Here is a 20895-nt window from a genome sequence, read left to right on the forward strand (position 1 = left end):
CGAAAAAAGCCCCTAATCTGTTGCAGTTTTTGCATTTATTTAATAGGACTCTTGCTGCACTTACCTCAAATCCTTGCTCTTTAGCAAAAGCAGCAGCTTCCTAAAATGATAGACAATATTATTAACTCAGGTATGATACCTAATGACAAGGGTTAATTTAAAGTGCACTATGCTCATAAAAGGTTAAAAACTATTTTTCCCTCTTTTCTATTGAAGCGGGACACTCCACTATTTAGGACACTTGTCAGCTTTATACAGGGAGACTTGCAAACAAAAATGAATTAGCTTTTCCATAGTAAATCGTGTACGTGTGGAGTGTGGACACAAATATAGATGTGATTTATTCACCACAAAAATTTAGGAGTTTAGAAATGAAAGATGAAGATAAATGTGGGGGACACTGCCCGTTCAGCTCTATTCTCACATATTAAGAAAGTAATTTCAATTGGTACATTATGTTCCCAAGGATAACCTATGTTCTCCAGTTAGGTGCTCCAGAGTGGTAACAAATTACAATCATTGCCGGGTGTGAATTAGGAATTTCTATGGGGAGATAAATACCCTGGTGGGCTTGCTGGGGGCTGAACTTCTGAACTCACAGCGCCAGCAGCTGATCCATCTCCTCAGGGTCTCAGTTTCAAATCTAATAGTTCCTGATTTAAAGGGGTTTTCCGCCAAAGTTTATTTTAATTAACATTTTTATCAATAGATCTTGGAATAATAATAACTTCCACAATTGGATGTGTTTTAAATAAAATGTTCTTGTGCTGAGATAATCTTATAAATGTGCCCCTGCTGTGTACTGTGTAATGGCTGTGTCTGACCGTACAGGAACATGGTCTGATCATACCACATCTCCTGGGCAGGGAGGGGAGCAAAAGAGTATACAGATATTACAGCAGGGGATCACAGCTGATTCTTCTGGTGAGGTAAAACATTTCCCTGCCTGTTATTAAACAATGTTTTACTTCATAGAAAGAATCAGCTGTGATCCCCTGCTGTAATGTCTGTATACTCTTTTGCGTCCTCCCCTGCCCAGGAGCTGTGGTATGATCAGACCATGTTCCTGTACGGTCAGACACGGCCATTACACAGTACACAGCAGGGGCACATTTATAAGATTATCTCAGCACAGGAACATTTTTTTAAAAAACACATCCAATTGTGAAACTTATTATTAAGAGATCTATTAATTAAAATGTAGTATTTTCGTGGGGAAAAGCCCTTTAATAGCAGCTCTCTCTGATCTCAAGTTTACTTTTTAGATACAAAAGGTTTTTTTTAACCAACACCCTTGAAATTCCATGTACTTATTATAAATGTCTTTTGAAAAGTAAAAAAGAGCAGACACTCGCCATTCTTTAAAAATAGAAAGTCCTTTATTCAGATCTCACCGGGACATCAATGAGGTACGCAGGGGGATGCAGAGAAAGCTTGTGGACTACGGCCGTTTCGTGCCCGTCTGGCGCTTCTATGGCTCCAGGTGAATAGTGACACGGGAGTGCTTCCCCTTCATGGGCGGTCCAGCGCTTCCACACTTCACCATGCAAATAACAATCATCATTAATACAATCAAACATTTTTGTCACAACATTTAAAATCATATAGACAACCTATATCTTATAAAAACATAGACAGGTCAAACCTATCGTTCAAACCTAAAAGGCCCTTTGCTGATGTTTTCATGATCCATTTACTTCTTAATAGTATGTTATTATGGTCTCCTCCTTGTGGTGGATATTTAACCCTTTCTAGACCCACAAATCGCAATGTATTTGGGTCTTATCCATGGTATTCTTGGATATGTTTAATTAACTTAAGGGAGCCTTTTCCTGCGCTAATGGACCAAAAGTTTCAAATTATAAGTTAAGGAATTAAAAGATAGTTTTTTTGCGAAGAGGGTATCCTCCCAAGCTTCTTAATGAAACCAGAAAAAGTGGAGAAAACAACAAAGGATATGTTATTGAAACATAAGAGGAGAAAAGTAGAAATAATCACAAAACAGATCACAAATTTATTTTTAACTTTAATAACAGCCCTATGGATAATGCAATACACATAGCCATCAAAAAAAATTGCCATTTAATTGAAAGCGACAACGATTTACACAGTGTAGTAATCCATAAACCTATTCTCTCAACACACAGCTAAAAACACCCAAGAATGGCTAAGAGGAAAACATTGGACTATTCTGAAGTGGCCTTCTATGAGCCCTGACCTAAATTCTATTGAGCATCTTTGGAAAGAGTTGAAACATCCCACCTGGAAAAGGTGTGACACCCCAGGGGTCTGGTTGCCACAGTAATAGAGATATTATGTCTGAGAGCAAGTGGGAGGTTTCTCTGGTCAGGAGCCCTAAGCATGCAACACTGCCCGCCCAGACCTGGGAGGGGAGGAATCTGCCCTTATAAACTGGGTCTGGGGCGGGATTAAGAGAGACAGAGCCTGCAGAACAAGCAGAGCAGTCAGAGCCTGGAGTAAAGTTCCAGACACAGGAAAAGATACATCAGGAGCTCTGTAGGAGCAGAGGCAGAAGGCCAGGGGCTGTGAGCAGAGATATAGCTCGCCCTGGCTGAAGTTACTAAAACCGGACACAGGAGTCCGAGGCTGTGGGGACTGATATATACCCAGCAGCAGAAACCAGCCGGCAGGGGATTCCAGGTCCTCTGGCCATAGAAGCCCGGAGGCTCAGTCACAAAGAAGTGACCAGCGCTGCCATCTAGGAGCGGAGGCTAACAGAAGGCCCCAAGTCACCAGCCATACGGGTGAGCACTACAAGGTATACTCAGGGACGTGGGCTACTTGTAACCGCTGACAGCAAGGTAGCCAGGAAGAGTGCAGATAAACGGGGAGGCCTACAACTCCACCTGGCCAGGGGAACTCCTGCTTGCTTGCAGACTGACCAGGCCCCTTATACTAGCCAGTACTCCCGGGAGGGTCTGCCTTGTACCATCAGTAAAGACCCTGAACTGCACCTCACGTCTCTGTGATTCCTTGCCGCACCAGCACCATTAGCACTGGGACCCTCACACCATCACTCCCATCATCTCTCACATTAGCTGCCCTGAGGCAATACTTCTCCCGTGGGGAGTTATCCCATACTCGGCTGCGCAAACAACATCAGCCTCAGCGGTCGGCAGCGCAGCGGCGGTCCCCACTGACCGCAATCCACGGGTGGCGTAGTCGGACATTTGCTATACATTAAGACTGCCACTGGTTTGACCACCCTGGGCACGGACCGGGTCACCGCCACACGGAGACTACAGCATTCTACAAAAGGCCCGGTTCCGGGTTCCCCTGCACAACACAGGCCCAGGGGGCGCGTCAACTTTGGCGTAGTCGGCAGGATTTCGTGCCCGCAACCACCGGGTACTGCGTGCCTGAAAAAGAGACTTTTATACTTACCTGTGGTGAAGTTTTCCGCCGTCTGGAGTCGTTTCCCGCCATCCGGAGCCGATTCCCGCCATCAGACGCCATCTTGGACCGTTTCCCGCCGTCTTCTGCCTTCTTCCCGCCATCCGCAGCTGCTTCCCGCCTTCGGACGCCATCTTCGGGACGCCGCGCGGGAAGAAGAGGGGCGTGGACGCCGAAAGCGCGCGAGATCCGAAGCTCCGCCCCACGCTCTGACGCTGCGCAAGGTCCTGAAAGGGAGGAAGAGCGATGCTGACGTCATCGGAGCGCGACGCCAGGTCCTCAACCCCGACGAACGACTGCGGAGCCGCGGCCTACGGAAGAAGAGCATCGCAAGGTAGGCCACGGTCCACTAGGGGGGAGGAGGATGCCGGATACCGAGGGGAGCTCCACTGCCACAGCCACCACCAGCGCAACCGCTGCAGCAGTCATGCCATTCACCATGCTCTATATCCCGGGGGCAACCTGGTTACCCCAGTACTCAGGGGAGTCACATACTCTAAATGACTTTAGAGAAAGACTGGATAGCCTCTTCCAGGTGTACCCCCTCACAGAAGAGCAAAAAGTGAGCATCCTGGCTGCCCAATTAATCGGGGCAGCCCAAAGGGAGGTAAAGTCCTGGCCACCTGGGAGGAAGAGGACTGTCAGAGAAATACTAGCCCGGCTGAAAGACACATTTGATACCCGCACCTCAGCCGAAATAAAGCTCAGATTTTACGGGTGTAAACAGCGGGCACATGAGAGTATAAGAGACTATGCTTTAAACCTACAAGAGGCCCTGAGAGCCATTAAGCAGGCAGACTCTGACAGCGTGGGAAATGAAGATAAGCTGTTGACTGAACAATTTATTGAGGGTCTACTGTGCAATGCCCACCGAACCCAGTTGCGGGCAATGGCCTTACAGGACCCTGACCTGGACTTTGCACAGTTCAAGGACAGAGCCATCCGGGTGCTCCGAGAACCGGCACCAGGTGGCGCTGTGACCCACAGGCGCCCTGCTATCACTTACCACCAGGAGACGGCGCCCTTGTCTGCAGGGCCTGTGGGAGCTGATGCGCAGGCTTTAAACAGTGACCCGGCTACAGACCTGCACCATCAGGTCCAAGAGCTGACTAAGAGCGTTGCCGCGCTAACCAGAACTGTGCAGTCTTTACAGGTCTCTCCTCCAGGAAAGATCCAGCTGGCATCCGGACCGGAGGACGTCCCGTGGCGCCGACTGAGGAGGACCCCACCGGCCAGAGGAAGACCCAGCGACAGATACAACGAGGACGGACGACCCATCTGCCGCCGCCGCAATCAACCCGGACATGTGGCAAGGTACTGTCATTTAAACGGGCACAACCTGGGGTAGAGGGCCAACCCCCAGGCATAAGACCATCAGGCCCATCAAACTGGCGTGATAAATACGTAGGGGGACGTCCAATCTTGCCTGTGGTACTGGATGGCATTCCTATGAGTGCCCTACTAGACACTGGGTCACAGGTGACCACCATCCCGTACGTGCTCTCTAAACAGTACTGGAATGACTCGGACATAACCCGCTACCCAGATGACGACCTGAGTATCATCGCCAGCAATGGTCAGCCCGTGCCGCAGGTGGGATTCAAAGAGGTGACCATTAAGATCGGTAAAGTCGAACTGGCGGCACAAGGACTGATTATAGTGGACATAGACTGTCATGAGAGTCACCCTAGAATAACCTTGGGAACTAATGTGATTGAAAATTGTCTTGCAGAGGTGATTCTCATTTTACAGCAGGTTGCCAAGAACGCTAGTTCCGGCCAGCAGCGTGTGCTCCAAAAAGAGATCCGGGCACTGATGAAGCGGCAACAGGTGGAACTATCTGGTGGTGAGATAGGTAGCGTGAGAATGACCCGTTCCCTATTGCCATGCCCCCAAAAAGTGAGATGATGATTTGGTGCCGGGCAGCTATTGGTCTAAGAGGTAGAGACTACCAAGCAATGGTAGAACCCGTCTACTCAGACAGTAGGCCCACCATTTTGACAGCACGGGGGGTGGTCGATGTACGCCATGGGAGGGTGCCCGTTCGCATCATAAATATCGGGGAGAGAGAAGTACACCTGCCCCGGTATGCCACGCTAGCCAAATTGTTCACCATCAACCAGAACTCTGTACAGGCCGTGGAACCCTTGCCTCCATCTCAACCAGAGGAAGGTAACGGCTCTAAGAAACCAATGGAGGACTGGTGTCAGCAACTGCATTTGGGTACTGACTCCACTCCCTCACACCAGAAACAGGGAGTCCATCGGATGGTTCGAGAGTACGAGAGAGTGTTTAGTAAACACCCGCTAGACTTCGGGCGAGTAAAGGGGGTAGAACACCACATCCCCACAGGAGACCATCCTCCCATAAAGGAGAGATACTGACCCGTACCCCCGGCACACTACCAACACGCCAAGGGGATGCTTAGAGACATGAAGGAGGCTGGGGTAATCAGGGACAGCTGTAGCCCCTGGGCAGCTCCACTAGTCTTAGTGAAAAAGAAAGACAACACCATGAGAATGTGTGTAGACTACAGGAAGGTCAACCGTATCACACACAAAGATGCGTACCCGTTACCAAGGATAGAAGAGTCCTTAGCTGCATTAAAATCTGCTAACTTCTTCTCTACTTTGGATCTCACTAGCGGGTACTGGCAGGTTCCTGTAGCAGAGGCGGACCGGGAGAAGACCGCATTCACCACCCCGATGGGTCTCAGCGAATTTAACTGTATGCCGTTCGGGCTCTGCAACGCACCAGGAACCTTCCAACGGTTGATGGAATGCTGTCTGGGACACCGGAACTTCGAGACGGTCCTGTTATACCTGGACGATGTCCTCGTCTATTCCAAGACCTACGAGGACCACCTGAAACACCTGGCAGAAGTGTTTGAAGCTCTGGCAAACTACGGCCTAGAGGTGAAACCCTCCAAGTGTCACCTCCTGAAACCAAAGGTGCAGTACCTGGGACACGTTGTGAGTGCTGACGGAGTGGCTCCTGACCCTGATAAGATCACCGTGATTAAGGACTGGCCAAGACCCTCCAGCGTAAAGGAAGTGCAGCAGTTCCTCGGGTTGGTAGGCTACTACCGAAGATTCATTCCCGGTTTCACCAAAATGGCAGCCCCTATGCAGGACCTCCTGATAGGTCAATCTCGGAAAGCCAAAAACCAGAAGCCGCCCTTTAGGTGGGAAAAGCTGGAAGAGGAGTCCTTCTGCCAGCTGAAGATGGCCCTCACGGGGGATGAAATCCTGGCATATCCAGACTACAGCCAGCCCTTTATCCTCCACACGGACGCAAGCAACATCGGGCTAGGAGCCGTACTGTCCCAGATCCAGCAAGGGAAAGAACGGGTAATCGCTTACGCCAGCTACGAAAGCTACGGCCCACGAAGAGGAACCCTGAGAATTATAGCTCATTCAAGCTGGAGTTCCTGGCAGTAGTGTGGGCAGTGACCGAACGTTTCAAGCATTACCTTGCCTCCTCCAAATTCACTGTGTACACGGATAACAACCCGTTGACACACCTGGACACTGCAAGGCTCGGTGCCCTGGAACAGAGATGGATGGCCCGCCTGTCCAACTTTGAATTCACCATCAAATACCGGGCAGGACGCACAAATGCCAACGCGGATGCCCTGTCTAGAATGCCGAACTTACCGGACGTAGGGGAAGATCCAGAAGATTTGGAAGAAGTTGAGCTCCCTGCGTTCCACCGTCATGGGATTACCCTGTATTCCCACCGTGTGAAGGACAGGCGCTCCGTGACGTTCAATCCCTTGCCCCACTACAACTGGGCGGAGACGCAAGACAGTGATCCCGCAGTCCATTTGGTGAAGGAAATGCTGACCCAGGCCGATGTCCGTCTTGACCCAGATGCTGCGGAGGAGACCAAGCAACTGTGGAAGGAGAAAAGTAAGCTGTTCCTCTACAGGGAGAAGCTGTGCCGGAGAATGGTTAACTCTCGAACACATGAGTTGACCTGGCAGGTAGTGGTCCCAAGACGAGACGCGGCTATGGTTCTGGAGGCATACCACAACGGAGCAGGGCATTTCGGATGGAAGAAGCTGGAGTTCTTGTTGCGTGAACGGTTCTACTGGGTAGGCATGAGAGGAGCCATCGAGAGGTGGTGCAGAGACTGTGGCCCGTGCCACCTGAGAAGAAAAGACCGAGCCAGCCAGAAGACTCCCCCTGCAGCCCATCATCACCAGACAGCCACTGGAACTGGTAGCCCTGGACCATGTGAAACTGGCTCCAAGCAGATCTGGGTATGTCTACGCCCTCACAATCGTAGATCATTACTCCCGGTTCCTGGTGGTGGTCCCGGTCAAGGACTTAACGGCTCAAACAGCAGCTAGAGCCTTCCAGCAGCACTTCTGCCGTCCACACGGGTACACGGACCAAGTGTTGACAGACCAAGGACCAGCCTTCGAAGCGGAGGTCTTCCAGGAGTTCTGCAACCTGTATGGCTGCAAGAAGATAAGAACAACGCCCTATCACCCTCAAACCAATGGACTCTGCGAGAAGATGAACCAGGTGGTGATAGATCTGCTAAAAACGTTGCCCCTGGAAGAACGCAGTCTGTGGCCTGAGAAACTGCCCAATCTGGTGGACCTGTATAACCACATCCCTGTAGGTTCCACCAACTGTACCCCGGCTTACCTAATGAGAGCAAGACCTGGTAAGCTGCCTATTGACCTGGATATGGGAGTCCTGACGCCTGAGGACACCTCGCCAGAGGCAGACTGGGATACAGAACGGCAGCAGCAGTATCGGAAAGTACAGGAGAGCGTCGAGCGAAGTCTGTCTCAAGCTAGAGAAAGGCAAGAGAAGGCTTATAACCAGTATGCTCCCGCTGTTCCCCTGGTACCTGGAGAGCAGGTCTTGAAGAGGAAGAGGCGGCTCCACAAGTTGGACGACCAGTGGGAGAAGGACCCGTACACCGTACTGCCATCAAGCCATGAGAACCCAAAAATCTGCGTAATCAGTAAGGATGGAGGAGAAACCACAGCCATTGTCTCCGGAGACCACCTGAAGAAGTGTCCCGAGAAGCTGCAAAGCCCTGAAGAAGATCAAGGAAACCCTCAACCCGCAGAGGAAAGGGAAGAAATGATCAGTACCGTACTCGGAGACTTCCCCCGGTCTTGGACACAAGTAAACGGCGCTGTCGTGGTACCCGTGCTCACCTTTCTCCAGCCAGCCCCGCAAGTGCCTACACAGGAACCGGTAGAGCTGGAAGAGCAGCCGGCCCAAGAGGCAGAAGAGTCCACACCAGCATTACAGGAGGATCAACCCTCTGCTAGTAGTGAGCCTGCCGTGCCCCTAGTGAGCCAAAGAGTGCGCAGACAGCTGCCCAGCTTACCCATAACACCTCCTACACCCTGTAGTGCAGAACCAGTTAGTGAGCTCCGTAGGTCCACTAGAGTCACTAGAGGTCAGATGCCCGCTCGCTGGAGAATCTAAACTAATGCATTGTGAATTTATCTGTTTAAATGTTTATGGTTTATGTTTGTTGCCTGTTATTAATTATGTTTCTCAGTTACCCTGCAGATTTTTATGGACTAACAGGTTATGGACGCTGGATAACCGGAACAGTTTTGTAGATAGTTGCACCTTGGTGCCTCTTGCGAAGACGGCCGCGGAAGAGAAAACCTGTCTGGCGTGGCATCCTTGCGGCCCAAAGTAGTTAGTCTACCCTTGCAGCCACGCCCAAGGCCAACGCAAGGGGTTTGCTTTGGACAGGTCCCCTACTTCGCTGAAAGTTTCACCTTGGGTGACATGGACACCCTCTTGTTTCAAAAACTTCACCTTGGGTGATATGGACACCCGGTTGCGGACACGCCGTGACCTTTAAAGAACTAAAGCTTCTTGTAAATATGTTATCGTATTATTGTTTATACCCTGTTATTCTGTTTTAAAAATGTGTTTAGTCCCGGAGTACTAAAATTTACTAGGGGGGAATGTGACACCCCAGGGGTCTGGTTGCCACAGTAATAGAGATATTATGTCTGAGAGCAAGTGGGAGGTTTCTCTGGTCAGGAGCCCTAAGCATGCAACACTGCCCGCCCAGACCTGGGAGGGGAGGAATCTGCCCTTATAAACTGGGTCTGGGGCGGGATTAAGAGAGACAGAGCCTGCAGAACAAGCAGAGCAGTCAGAGCCTGGAGTAAAGTTCCAGACACAGGAAAAGATACATCAGGAGCTCTGTAGGAGCAGAAGGCCAGGGGCTGTGAGCAGAGATATAGCTCGCCCTGGCTGAAGTTACTAAAACCGGACACAGGAGTCCGAGGCTGTGGGGACTGATATATACCCAGCAGCAGAAACCAGCCGGCAGGGGATTCCAGGTCCTCTGGCCATAGAAGCCCGGAGGCTCAGTCACAAAGAAGTGACCAGCGCTGCCATCCAGGAGCGGAGGCTAACAGAAGGTCCCAAGTCACCAGCCATACGGGTGAGCACCACACGGTATACTCAGGGACGTGGGCTACTTGTAACCGCTGACAGCAAGGTAGCCAGGAAGAGTGCAAATAAACGGGGAGGCCTACAACTCCACCTGGCCAGGGGAACTCCTGCTTGCTCGCAGACTGACCAGGCCCCTTATACTAGCCAGTACTCCCGGGAGGGTCTGCCTTGTACCATCAGTAAAGACCCTGAACTGCACCTCGCGTCTCTGTGATTCCTTGCCGCACCAGCACCATTAGCACTGGGACCCTCACACCATCACTCCCATCATCTCTCACATTAGCTGCCCTGAGGCAATACTTCTCCCGTGGGGAGTTATCCCATACTCGGCTGCGCAAACAACATCAGCCTCAGCGGTCGGCAGCGCAGCGGCGGTCCCCACTGTCCGCAATCCACGGGTGGCGTAGTCGGACATTTGCTATACATTAAGACTGCCACTGGTTTGACCACCCTGGGCACGGACCGGGTCACCGCCACACGGAGACTACAACCCCCAGCATTCTACAAAAGGCCCGGTTCCGGGTTCCCCTGCACAACACAGGCCCAGGGGGCGCGTCAAAGGCAACCTTCACACACGAGACAACTGGAGCAGTTTGCTCATGAGGAGTGGGCCAAAATACCTGTCGAGAGGTGCAGAAGTCTCATTGACAGTTACAGGAATCGTTTGATTGCAGTGATTGCCTCAAAAGGTTGTTCAACAAAATATTAAGAGTACCATCATTTCTGTCCAGGCCTATTAAATGAATTTAATTTTTTTTAAAAATTATGTTGCAGCAGGGTTGAAAAGCAATGTCTGACTTTCATTTGTTCATTTTCAAAGTTTTTTAATTTATTATTACTTTTGTCAGATTCAAGTTATTTCTGTGACCATTGTGGGTTTATCTTTCATTAAACGAGGGGTACCAACAATTTTGACCACGTGTGTATTAGAGGATGTAATTTTGGAGATCTTCTAGTACATAAAATCATGGATTCTGAATCAAACATTTGGATTGAAATAAATAGTCCTAAGGGTAATCACAAATGTGGAAATTGTTCTTTTTGTTGGAAGTACATTACAGACAATTTAATAAGAATAGGTCCAGTCCAGCATCAAGTAAGAGATTATATTTAATGTAGGGCAACTAATAGTGTATGTAATTTTTTGTCCCTGTCATTATTATATCAGAAAAACTGTCGGACCCTTCTTTATCCGTTTTCGTCAACACTCTCGGTCCATTAGCACAGGAAAAGGCTCCTTGAAATTAATTAAACATATTGTGGTAGGTCAACTCACTCGTCTTCTTAAAGAGGAAGACACAGGAACCGTTTATATTTAAGCTCCAGCTGGCTTATTGCAATCCTCATAAACCACGTCACCAGAAAACAAATACAGCCTTTGTCCGGCACAAGGTAACACAAAGTAACAAGTCCATACAATAGTGCAGGTTAGCCCAACTTCCATGTCCTTTAGCAAAGGACATTCAATCCAGGAGATCTGTAATCCCCATATGTCCAGCATGTGTGAGACAAAACAGCTCTCAATTTACCCAGTGAATCCCACCCTGTTCAGCTGCTCTTAACCTGTCCTGGCTGATTAACCCCTTTTAGTACTATATGCACAAAAGCATTACTTTAAGCTTATCTACCAACCATTAGATGTGTTAACAGCCACCTATCTAGGAATACCATGGATCAGACCCAAATACATTACGATTTGTGGGTCTAGAAAGGGTTAAATATCCACCACAAGGGGGAGACCTTAATAACATGTTATTAAGAAGTGAAGCAAAATGGATCATGAAAACATCAGCGCAGGGCCTTTTAGGTTTGAAAGATAATTTTGACCTGTATGTTTTTTAAGATATAGGTTGTCTATATGATTTTAAATGTTCTGACAAAAATGGTTTTTTATGATGGTATTAATAATGTTTGTTATTTGCATGGTGAAGTGTGGAAGCGCTGGACCGCCCATGAAGGGGAAGCACTGGCGTGTCACCATTCACCTGGAGCCATAGAAGCGCCAGACTGGCACGAAACGGCCGTAGTCCACAAGCTTTCTCTGCATCCCCCTGCGTACCTCATAGATGTCCCGGTGAGATCTGAATAAAGGACTTTCTATTTTTAAAGAATGGTGAGCGCTGCTCGCTCTTTTCATAAGACTGTCTGCTGCACATTTGAGCGAAGCACCAGGATCATTGCTAATGCCATATATGAGCTCACTGTAGGGAAAGTATTAAACTCGCACTTTTGGTTGTTTGGTGCCACTGTTTTTGCTTTGGATTCATTTTTTACCATAAATGTGGCTATGCATTAACAGACAAAATGATTGCTTCAACTGATGGGACATTATTGTGCCTGCTTAAAATGAAGCATCATCATTATTACTTAAACCTGCACAACTCATTTTTCTGTGCAGCAATGGAATAAGAAATGTGCTTGTTATTTAGACTCTATTACTTGTAAAGACATGGCCAGAAATATGACTAACTGATGGACTTCAGATTAGTGGTACTTTTACATAATTGAAGATCTCAGACAGTGCAGCCAGCTATTGTGAATAACAGCATCATTCCTATGTCTGCATTTCCGTAGAGCGGTTTGTGAAGGGCTGGCGGGCTGGATCTGTTACTTGCTAAGCCAGTCCCCATCTCAGTAGCAGCCATAGCTATGGAAATGAGCTCGCCAGTCAGCCCCCTACACAAACAGCACTGATGATGGAAGATGGCAAGGATACAAATCTCCAAAGAATCTGTACTGAGGATCATTTTATGGAGTATTTTCATTACACAATATTGGAATTAATGTTTATTTCACACCATACTTAAAAAAAATAAATGGAGCTGAAATATTTTTCTTACTGTTTCATTCCCAAACAGAATGTCCACATAAGGCATGACTTTCATGAGAGGTTCCTTAAAGAATTGACTAATGAAGGGGGCGGAAAGGTTCATGCAAAAGATCTTGTTGTTTTCTGAGGACTGGGTGGCCACTTTGAGGATAGATTCAGGGGAGACAGTCAGGAAAAAACCCTGCAAGAAAAAAAAAAAAAGTGTTAAGTGATTAATCTTTCAGCTGTCCCCCAAAAAAGGCAAAGTGAGGTCTCATTCAGAGGTCTGCTGTTTCCCGCACGTGTTGTGTGATTTTCATGGACAGAACATGTATCCATTATAGTCTATGGGGCTTTTCACATGTTTTTTGTTTTTTAGCGGACGATCACGGAGAAGTGTCGGTTTTTTACTGGCATCACAAATCAAATATACCAGGACAAGCCTATGGATCTGTGAAAATCACAGGCAACACAAAAATGGTTGGATGGTATAAACGCGCCGTCTGTGACACCACTGTAATGAGAGACGTTTTGTCATCATTTATCCATACATAAAAATCACTGATGGTAAAAACTGACACATGGAGCCAACACTGAGGAAACTCCGATCCAAAACACTGATGACATATTGTATACGTGAAGAAACACGGCATCTGAATGAGGCCTTATGAGCTCATCAAGTTGTGACGCAGCTACGTGATAGTAAGGTCACTTTCCCATGAAATATATTTCCTCTTGATCTCCAGAAGCGAAGAATCTGCTGTGTTTTTGCAGGTGGCAACAGTCTTACAGCTTTAACACCAGTGAACTTTAATTTATAGAAAAGGTAATGCTTTTTTTTCTAAGTTTAGGTATTCCAAGGCATGTCACAAATGAAATGGCGTGCCTGACAAGCACACGTCCTCCGCTGGCTCAGTCTTTCTTACTACAACATACAGAAGACTCTTTAAATGTAACAGCTGTCAGAAGACCTCCTGGATGTTGTGCAGAACATGCATGTAAGACCACTACAGGGGGCTTACAACCAACAAGGCTTGGGAGCATTATCAGCTTCAACAAGCAATTAAGCCCTAATCAGAGGCTGATCAATTACCACAGCAGGGCTCACACCAGGAAACCGTAAAGCCAATCCGCCACGGTGTGGAGGCAGGCTGCCCGCCTCCGTCCCCTTATTAGAATTATTAGCTCCGTACAGTGGATACATCTTTATAATTTGTAATTGCTAAGCCTGGCGAGGATACTTCAGTAACAATGCCTTTATTTGCATTTAACCAAGAATGATAGCCATATGTTTCCACACATTTCGATAATGTGTCATTTATAAACATCTCTAGGCCTAAAGATTTTTTGAAATGGACAGAGACAGAATACATAAAGGGCCCCTACACAATGCATAGCTTACAGACAGCTATAACAGGCAGCTATGGAGATCAGGTCTCCAGGTGACTTTTGTGAGTAGCCCGCACAGAAGAGCAGATCTGGATGTGCATATACTGGAGGGGGAGAAAGGATGGTACTGGTATATAGAGGGGGGGGGGTTTGAAGCTCTATGTGATATTGTGGTGGGAGTGCCTGATGCAAGAATACTGAATGGGGTACAGTGGGAACCCCTGGATGGAAGTATTTTGCCTTTGTGCGATTTCTATGGGGTAGCTTTGGCAGCCATTTTATTTATAATGGGTGCTCTGGGTTTCACTGCTGTGGGAAGGAGGAGGCGTGAGCTGGAAGTCACTAATCAGTGGGGCTCTGGTTGTGGCTCACGACTAGTGTTGAGTGAATTTGTCCGGCATTTCAAATTCGGGTTCGTGGTTCTGGTTTGTTCACGCCAAAAAGTCGGCTCCGTCCACGAACATCCCTGATATGCCACACTGTAACGCTGTTAACATCAGGGATGTTAGTGGTCGGAGCTGATTTTTTGACGCGAACAAACCAGAACCCCGAACACGAATTTGAAATGCCAAACAAATTCGCTGAGTACTACTCACGACCCTCTCAGAACTGAATGTGGCTCTCAAATTATAAAAGGTTGGGAACTACTGCCTTACTAGGTCCATCACTCAAAGCCAGCCCCGCTATGCAAAAGTCGCAAAGGTGCATTTACACGGCTCGATTTATGTGGACAAGCTCACTACATATCAATGTCACCTTCGCCAGTGCAACCATTATTTTATAATCTGTGGTAACCTTGCTAGCTGCTATCAGGAATACTATACTATCACATACTAACAATGTTTTTTTGGGGAGCTTAATGCTGTAATGCAAAAAAAATTCCCAAACATTTCTGCAAAGCTATGCAAACCTGAATGTCTCCAAGGTTACAGGCTATAATTCATTCCTGTAAATAGTGTGATTCTGGTCTATCTCGAGATGAAGTATATATTACAAATAAAGGAAAGGTCACAGACCAGAGTGGCAATGTTTCTATGGAGAAAATAACACATTTTTTGTGTAATCGTTCAACATATTTCAATGATTCTTTAAGACTGCCATTCGAGTATTCTGAGGGCAATAACATAGTAAAGATGTTGTTTAAGTAGTGCACAAAAACTGTAAATGTATGCACAATGTGCAATCCAAAGGTAACAAGCAACTCTTCAAGGACCTAACTTAAGCCTGTGGTGGCAACCCCCACACAGAAATCCCATACACTTATGACCACCTTTAGGCTTTGACATTTTGATGCATTTTAGAGGCGTTTTTTCCGCTTCGAAAACACTTAATAGGACTGTCAGCTATAGCAATGGTAATCCTGATATGCTGTGCACATCATGCGGAAATTTCCGCTCAGGATTACCATTGCGGAAAAAACTGCAGCATGAATATTAAGCCCAGCGTTTCCGGAGCTTTTCCCACCCATTGACTTTAATTGGGCTAATTTACTAACCTGGGCTTCACGTCAGCCGCCAATACAAGGCTGACGTGAACCCCAACCCCATTCGCCACCACTACAGGGCAGTGGGAAGAGCGGAGGCTAAGAGAGAGATTTGGCGCATCTTATGGATGTGCCAATTTCTGGGACTGCTGAGGGGTGATATTATTAGCCACGGAGAGGGCTAGTATCCATGGCCCCTTTACTGGCTATTAATATCAGCCAACAGCTGTCTGGTTAGATTTTATAGGGGGACCCCACGTCAATCTTTTTCTGGGGTCCCCCTGTAATCTAGCCAGTAAAGGCTAAACAGACAGCTGTGGGCTGATAATAGCCAGGGAACATTGCTGGGTAATAGCCCCTTCCCCGGCTACTAATATCAGCCCTCCGTGGTCAGCTTTCCCACGGCTGGTTATAAAAATTACGCGGGAGCCCACGTCATTTTTTTTTTTTAAATTTAGGCTCTTTGCCCACAATCCAGACGTAGCAGCGCTTTTGGCGTATATTTTTCGCTGTGTCCAAAACGTTGCATTCTATTGAATGCAGGTAAATCCACATGTGTTCAATGAACCATGCAGATTTATCGCATTCAATACATTCTAGTGGTCAAATTTCTGTTGCGGAGACTAGCAAGACTTTTCTTTTTTAATAAATTTGCAAACATTTCTACATTTTTGTTTTTTTCAGTCAAGATGGGGTGCAGAGTGTACTTTAATGAGAAAAAAATATGAACTTTTTAGAATTTACCAAATGGCTGCAATGAAACAGAGTGAAAAATATAAAAGGGGTCGGAATACTTTCCGTACCCACAGTATACACCCAAGCCAGGGTGTTAATTAGCCAGAGGAAGGTAGCAGCTGGGTCCTAGAGATACTGCTTCTAAGAAGTTGTCTGTAGTGCCAAATGAAGAGATCTCCTGCAACCAACTGTCTGTCACTTCTGACACACTCGTGACAGGCAACCCACAAATTATTCAAAACTCCTGTCACTGAATTGCTAACACTTCAGGTGCTTCAGAAGAATTAACAGGGGGTCTAAATCCCTGAGACAGCACTGGTCTCTACACGCCAGGTACCCCGACACAGCGCTGACTGTACGCTTTCCTCTGTGTTGCTGGCTTGTTACTATTGATCTGAGCCGGCAACACAGAGCACGTGCTGTCGCTGTGCACATTGCACAGTACCCAGCGCACTGGGACAGAGCAGGGACTAGCCCAGCCCCTGAAACGAGCGTCACCGTAAAAAAGTGGTGCTGAAGATTAAGGCCACGTAATAACTTTTGTAAAACGGCGTATCGGACAGCAGTCAATTACGGTATCGGCACAACTCCATAATTGCACTTTCTTCCTTGTTTATGGGCAGTTTTCTCCGCTCTCCATGAAACTTAATACTTTCCCCTCCCCTCTCTCCACTGCAGATCTGTGTACAACCCCTTCCCTCCCATCTCAGAGAAACAAGCTCTGATGAAGTTGTTTTTTATTTGTAGATCACTCAGTTAACGGACTTACAGACACTCTGCAGCAGACAAATGGTATTAATGAAGACTATTTAGACCACCGTTTAACTTTTAGGATGCAAATGAACAAAAAAAATTATGTGCAAAGGTGTATAAAGCTTTTAAACGTCTAAGGAGACTGCAGCACACTAAGACTTACAGTATAACGGACCTGAAAGGTTTAATTTAACGCGTAAAAAGCAAAACAGAAAAGGATAAATCTAGATAATTGACACCTAATGGCTTCAGCTTACAAGACATACCACCCGTAATTACAAAATTGTTCTTGTATGAAAAAGCCTGAGAATAGGCTGGTGAGCTCTGCTGCAACACACAAGTTTATATGCAATGCTAACAATAAATCAAGTATTACATGGTGAAAGGCAGAATATTGCTTTTCCTATGGAAATGCTCATCTGGTTTTATAAGGCACTGTATGGAACAGCCAAAGCTGAAATGATCTGCACATGCCCTGGGGAGATATTATCTGATGATTACGGCCGTATATTTTTCACAGAGGTGACAGATTTCATGGAAACCAGGAGCCATTAAAAATATTACTTTGCTGTGAAAAATCGTGATAGGACTGAAAGCTGGAATATTTTTATCATTTTCTGTTTCACACTTGTACTAGCCAAATTCCAGTTACAAAATCTCATTGCTAGCTTTAGTAACCCTGCAAAAGCAAACCATGAAATAAAAAATACATATATATGTACTCCTCCTGTAGGTAAAGTAGATGCCCACCGTTATTTACCTGACTGGCTGCGGGATATCTGCTGATTTGCTGCCAGTTTCTTTCTGTGCAAATGTAATTATAAAGGAAGTAGTCAAGTGGGTTCCATCAGTTTACAATCATGTAAAAAATACATACATCGTATATACCGTGTTTGCGTGGGTTTCCTCCGGGTTCTCCGGTTTCCTCCCACACGCCAAAGACATACTGATAGGGAATGTAGATTGTGAACCCCAATGGGGACAGCGGTGATAATGTATGTAAAGCGCTGTGGAATTAATGGTGCTATATAAGTGAATAAAATTAATAAATCTATTTAGATTCATTGATGTTGAATAAAGCAAACCATTGTGGTAAAGGGAAAAATGTTGCTACGTTCCAGCATGTATGAGAGGTACGGTCATACAGATTCCCTAGATGCAATGGAGGAACACTCTTCCTTGGTATAGATCCTGACACTCTGTAATTATCACATGGAGTGGTAATAGTGTAATAATAGTGCAACCTGTCTGGGCCATATACGACATGCGCTTTTTGCCTATGGTGTCCTCTATTTTCTCACAGCTTGTAGCTTGCGAGCAGGGTCCTCAATCCCATTGGTATGAGTTGCACTAGGTGTAAGGGCAGTTTCACAAGTCCGGATATTTCCGGTACCAGAAAAACCTGTACCAGAGATATCAGTGTCCGTGTGCACCAGTGCATCAGGGGCACACATGTCGGCGTTTGGGAATTAGTGGTACAGTTAGCGCTGTTCCCAACACTGCCCTCATCATTGTCCCTTGCTCGCGCTGTGATAAGCACGAGCAAGGGACAATGTTGGGAGTAGTAGTCTGCTCCCACAGTGTTCATGTGTAAAAATAAGAATAGAATAATATAATCCTTATACTCGCCTGTCCCGAGATGTCCCCCGCTGTAATCCTCTGACCGCTGACGCTGAGGAGCCAAGGAGAATGAGCCACTCCAGCGAGTGGGCCCCTGCACTGTGCTGAGCTCAGGGGTGGTGTCCTGTCACTCAGTGAGCTCAGCACAGCTCCGGGGTTGGCTGGAAACTGTCACCACACGTACTGGACAAACTGACGTGTGAAAGATCCCTTACCTTGTAATGTCTTTATTGCCTGTACATATCCTCTCTGAATTGTAAAGTGCTGCAGAATATGTCAGCGCTATACCTTGTAATGTCTTTACTGCCTGTACATATCCTCTCTGAATTGTAAAGTGCTGCAGAATATGTCAGCGCTATAGAAATAAAATGTATTGTTTATTATAGGGCGGCAGACCAGTTCTGGAAACAAAAGTTCATACATGTCAAGAAGACTTTTTTTTTTGCTCTATTTGGTTCACAAACTTGGCATGAGATGAGAAACTCGAAGCTCATGGGCCCCAGTGCAAAATCTCCAACAGTGGCTCCAACAATCATATGCCTCCAATAGTATTGGTCTTCTCACATGGGCCAAGGGATCTTTTGGTCTTTTATCCTTCTGTCATCATGGCAACAATTTTAACAAAAGAATATTAGAGATTGCGGTGTTTATTTACTTCCTTCAAATATAAGAGTATGCCTTTTAGATTTAACTGCTATGGATGTAAATGTGGACATGTGAACTTTCATTTAGCACTTGGGAAGAATCAGTACAATTATTTCCAATTAAAATGATACGTTTGGACTAAAGCTGCCTTGTTCGGTGTTCTGTACAATGTACAACCACTTCTAAAATTAATTACATGTACGAGTCCTATGAGTTTGCTTTTCATCACAAAAACAGGTCTATGTTACATAGATAATCAGATACCTGCCAGGGATCACAGTGTCTGCAAGCCACAACATAATATAATCTGAGCTGGTCCTGCTGCAGGTCTGTTTTTCCATTAAGCAATTATGGGACTTTCCAGTGTTACAGGGGACCAGTAAAACATCTCTATAATCCCACAGTTCCTGTGCATGAATTCAGATTTTCCCTACAAGAGCCCATTTTGTTGCCAAAAAGTTTATTTTGTGATATTCAGTGAAGGGATAATACCAGAGGTGTGATGTTATGTTAACAATGAACAGACTTGCAGCTGAGCTGCTGAAACCAAAGAATTATTTTCGGAGCCAATAAAATGGCTGTGCAAACATCTGTATTAAATGGGAGCAGAGCACATAGCAAAGTGAAAAAAAGTTGAAGGTAGACGTGCAACTCGGGCAGGACACAATAGGCTATGTGCGCACGTTCAGTATTTGATTGAATCAATTTCTGCAATATTTCTGCATCTCTTGGCAGTAAAACGCTGTGTCAAAAACATGCGTTTTGCCGCGATTTTTGTGTGTTTTTGTACAACAATGAACGATTTTTGGAGCTAAACAAAGATATTTGAAAAAATAAACGTGGGGCATCGCTTTAACCCTTGAATTACCATCGGACCTGGGGTGAGTATATCGGTAAATTTAAATGATTAAATAATGTTTCTGTTTCATTTCATATAAAGTGTTTTATTCTCAGTGTGTGTGTTTATTTAACTCTTTACTTAGTAATGAGGGTGTCTTGAGCCCATTCCGCTGAAGCCATTGTTCCCTGTAAAAAAAACAAAAAGCAAACAACCATATCCCCCACCTGTCCGCCATGATGACATAATCCAGTGTCCCACAACGATCTTGGTCACTTCTAGAGCAGTCACACCAGCAATCACTGATGTGACTGTTCTAGTGGACAGCACTCTATACACTGACAGGAGTGTAATCACTCCTGTCAGTGTATAGCACTGAGCTGCCGGGAGTGAGCTGCACAGCACCGATGCTGTAAGTGAGGTCACTGGAGCGCTCAGCTGATTGAACTCCAGTGACCTCACTCCCGGCAGCTCAGCGATATATACACTGACGGGAGCGATTGCGCTCCCGTCAGTGTATAGCGTGCTGCTGGGTGATCGAATCGCCGAGTGACATCAGGTTTACTTTGGTAGGTGAGTATGAAGTATTTTTAATTTTAATAGCAATTTATTTGAACTTTTTTTTTTTTTAACACGGAGCACAGGCGCCAGCTGAAGAGACTACTGCTCCCCTCAGTTGCGCCTGCTCCGCTATTATCAGCGGGAGCGGCCGTAGAATGAGGGGAGGAGTAGTCTCGCGCAGGCAATTTTTTGT

At 46.4% G+C, this 20895-nt stretch overlaps 1 protein-coding gene across 2 annotated transcripts in view; it reads right to left on the reverse strand.

Moving 5' to 3' along the window:
- Positions 1 to 20895, reverse strand: part of ADK (adenosine kinase) — a 355225-nt gene that overhangs the window by 84140 nt on the left and 250190 nt on the right. For both annotated transcript variants that reach the window (XM_073686078.1, XM_073686077.1), the window contains exons 7-8: positions 12710 to 12880; positions 65 to 100 (exon numbers count right to left, since the gene is read on the reverse strand). In XM_073686078.1, coding sequence (XP_073542179.1) covers positions 65 to 100; positions 12710 to 12880 — 207 coding nt within the window. The remainder of the gene's footprint in view (positions 1 to 64; positions 101 to 12709; positions 12881 to 20895) is intronic.

This window comes from Phyllobates terribilis, unplaced genomic scaffold, assembly GCF_046119375.1.
Source record: "Phyllobates terribilis strain yellow unplaced genomic scaffold, ASM4611937v1 Scaffold_5__5_contigs__length_657084704, whole genome shotgun sequence".
Taxonomy (NCBI): Eukaryota; Metazoa; Chordata; class Amphibia; order Anura; family Dendrobatidae; genus Phyllobates; species Phyllobates terribilis.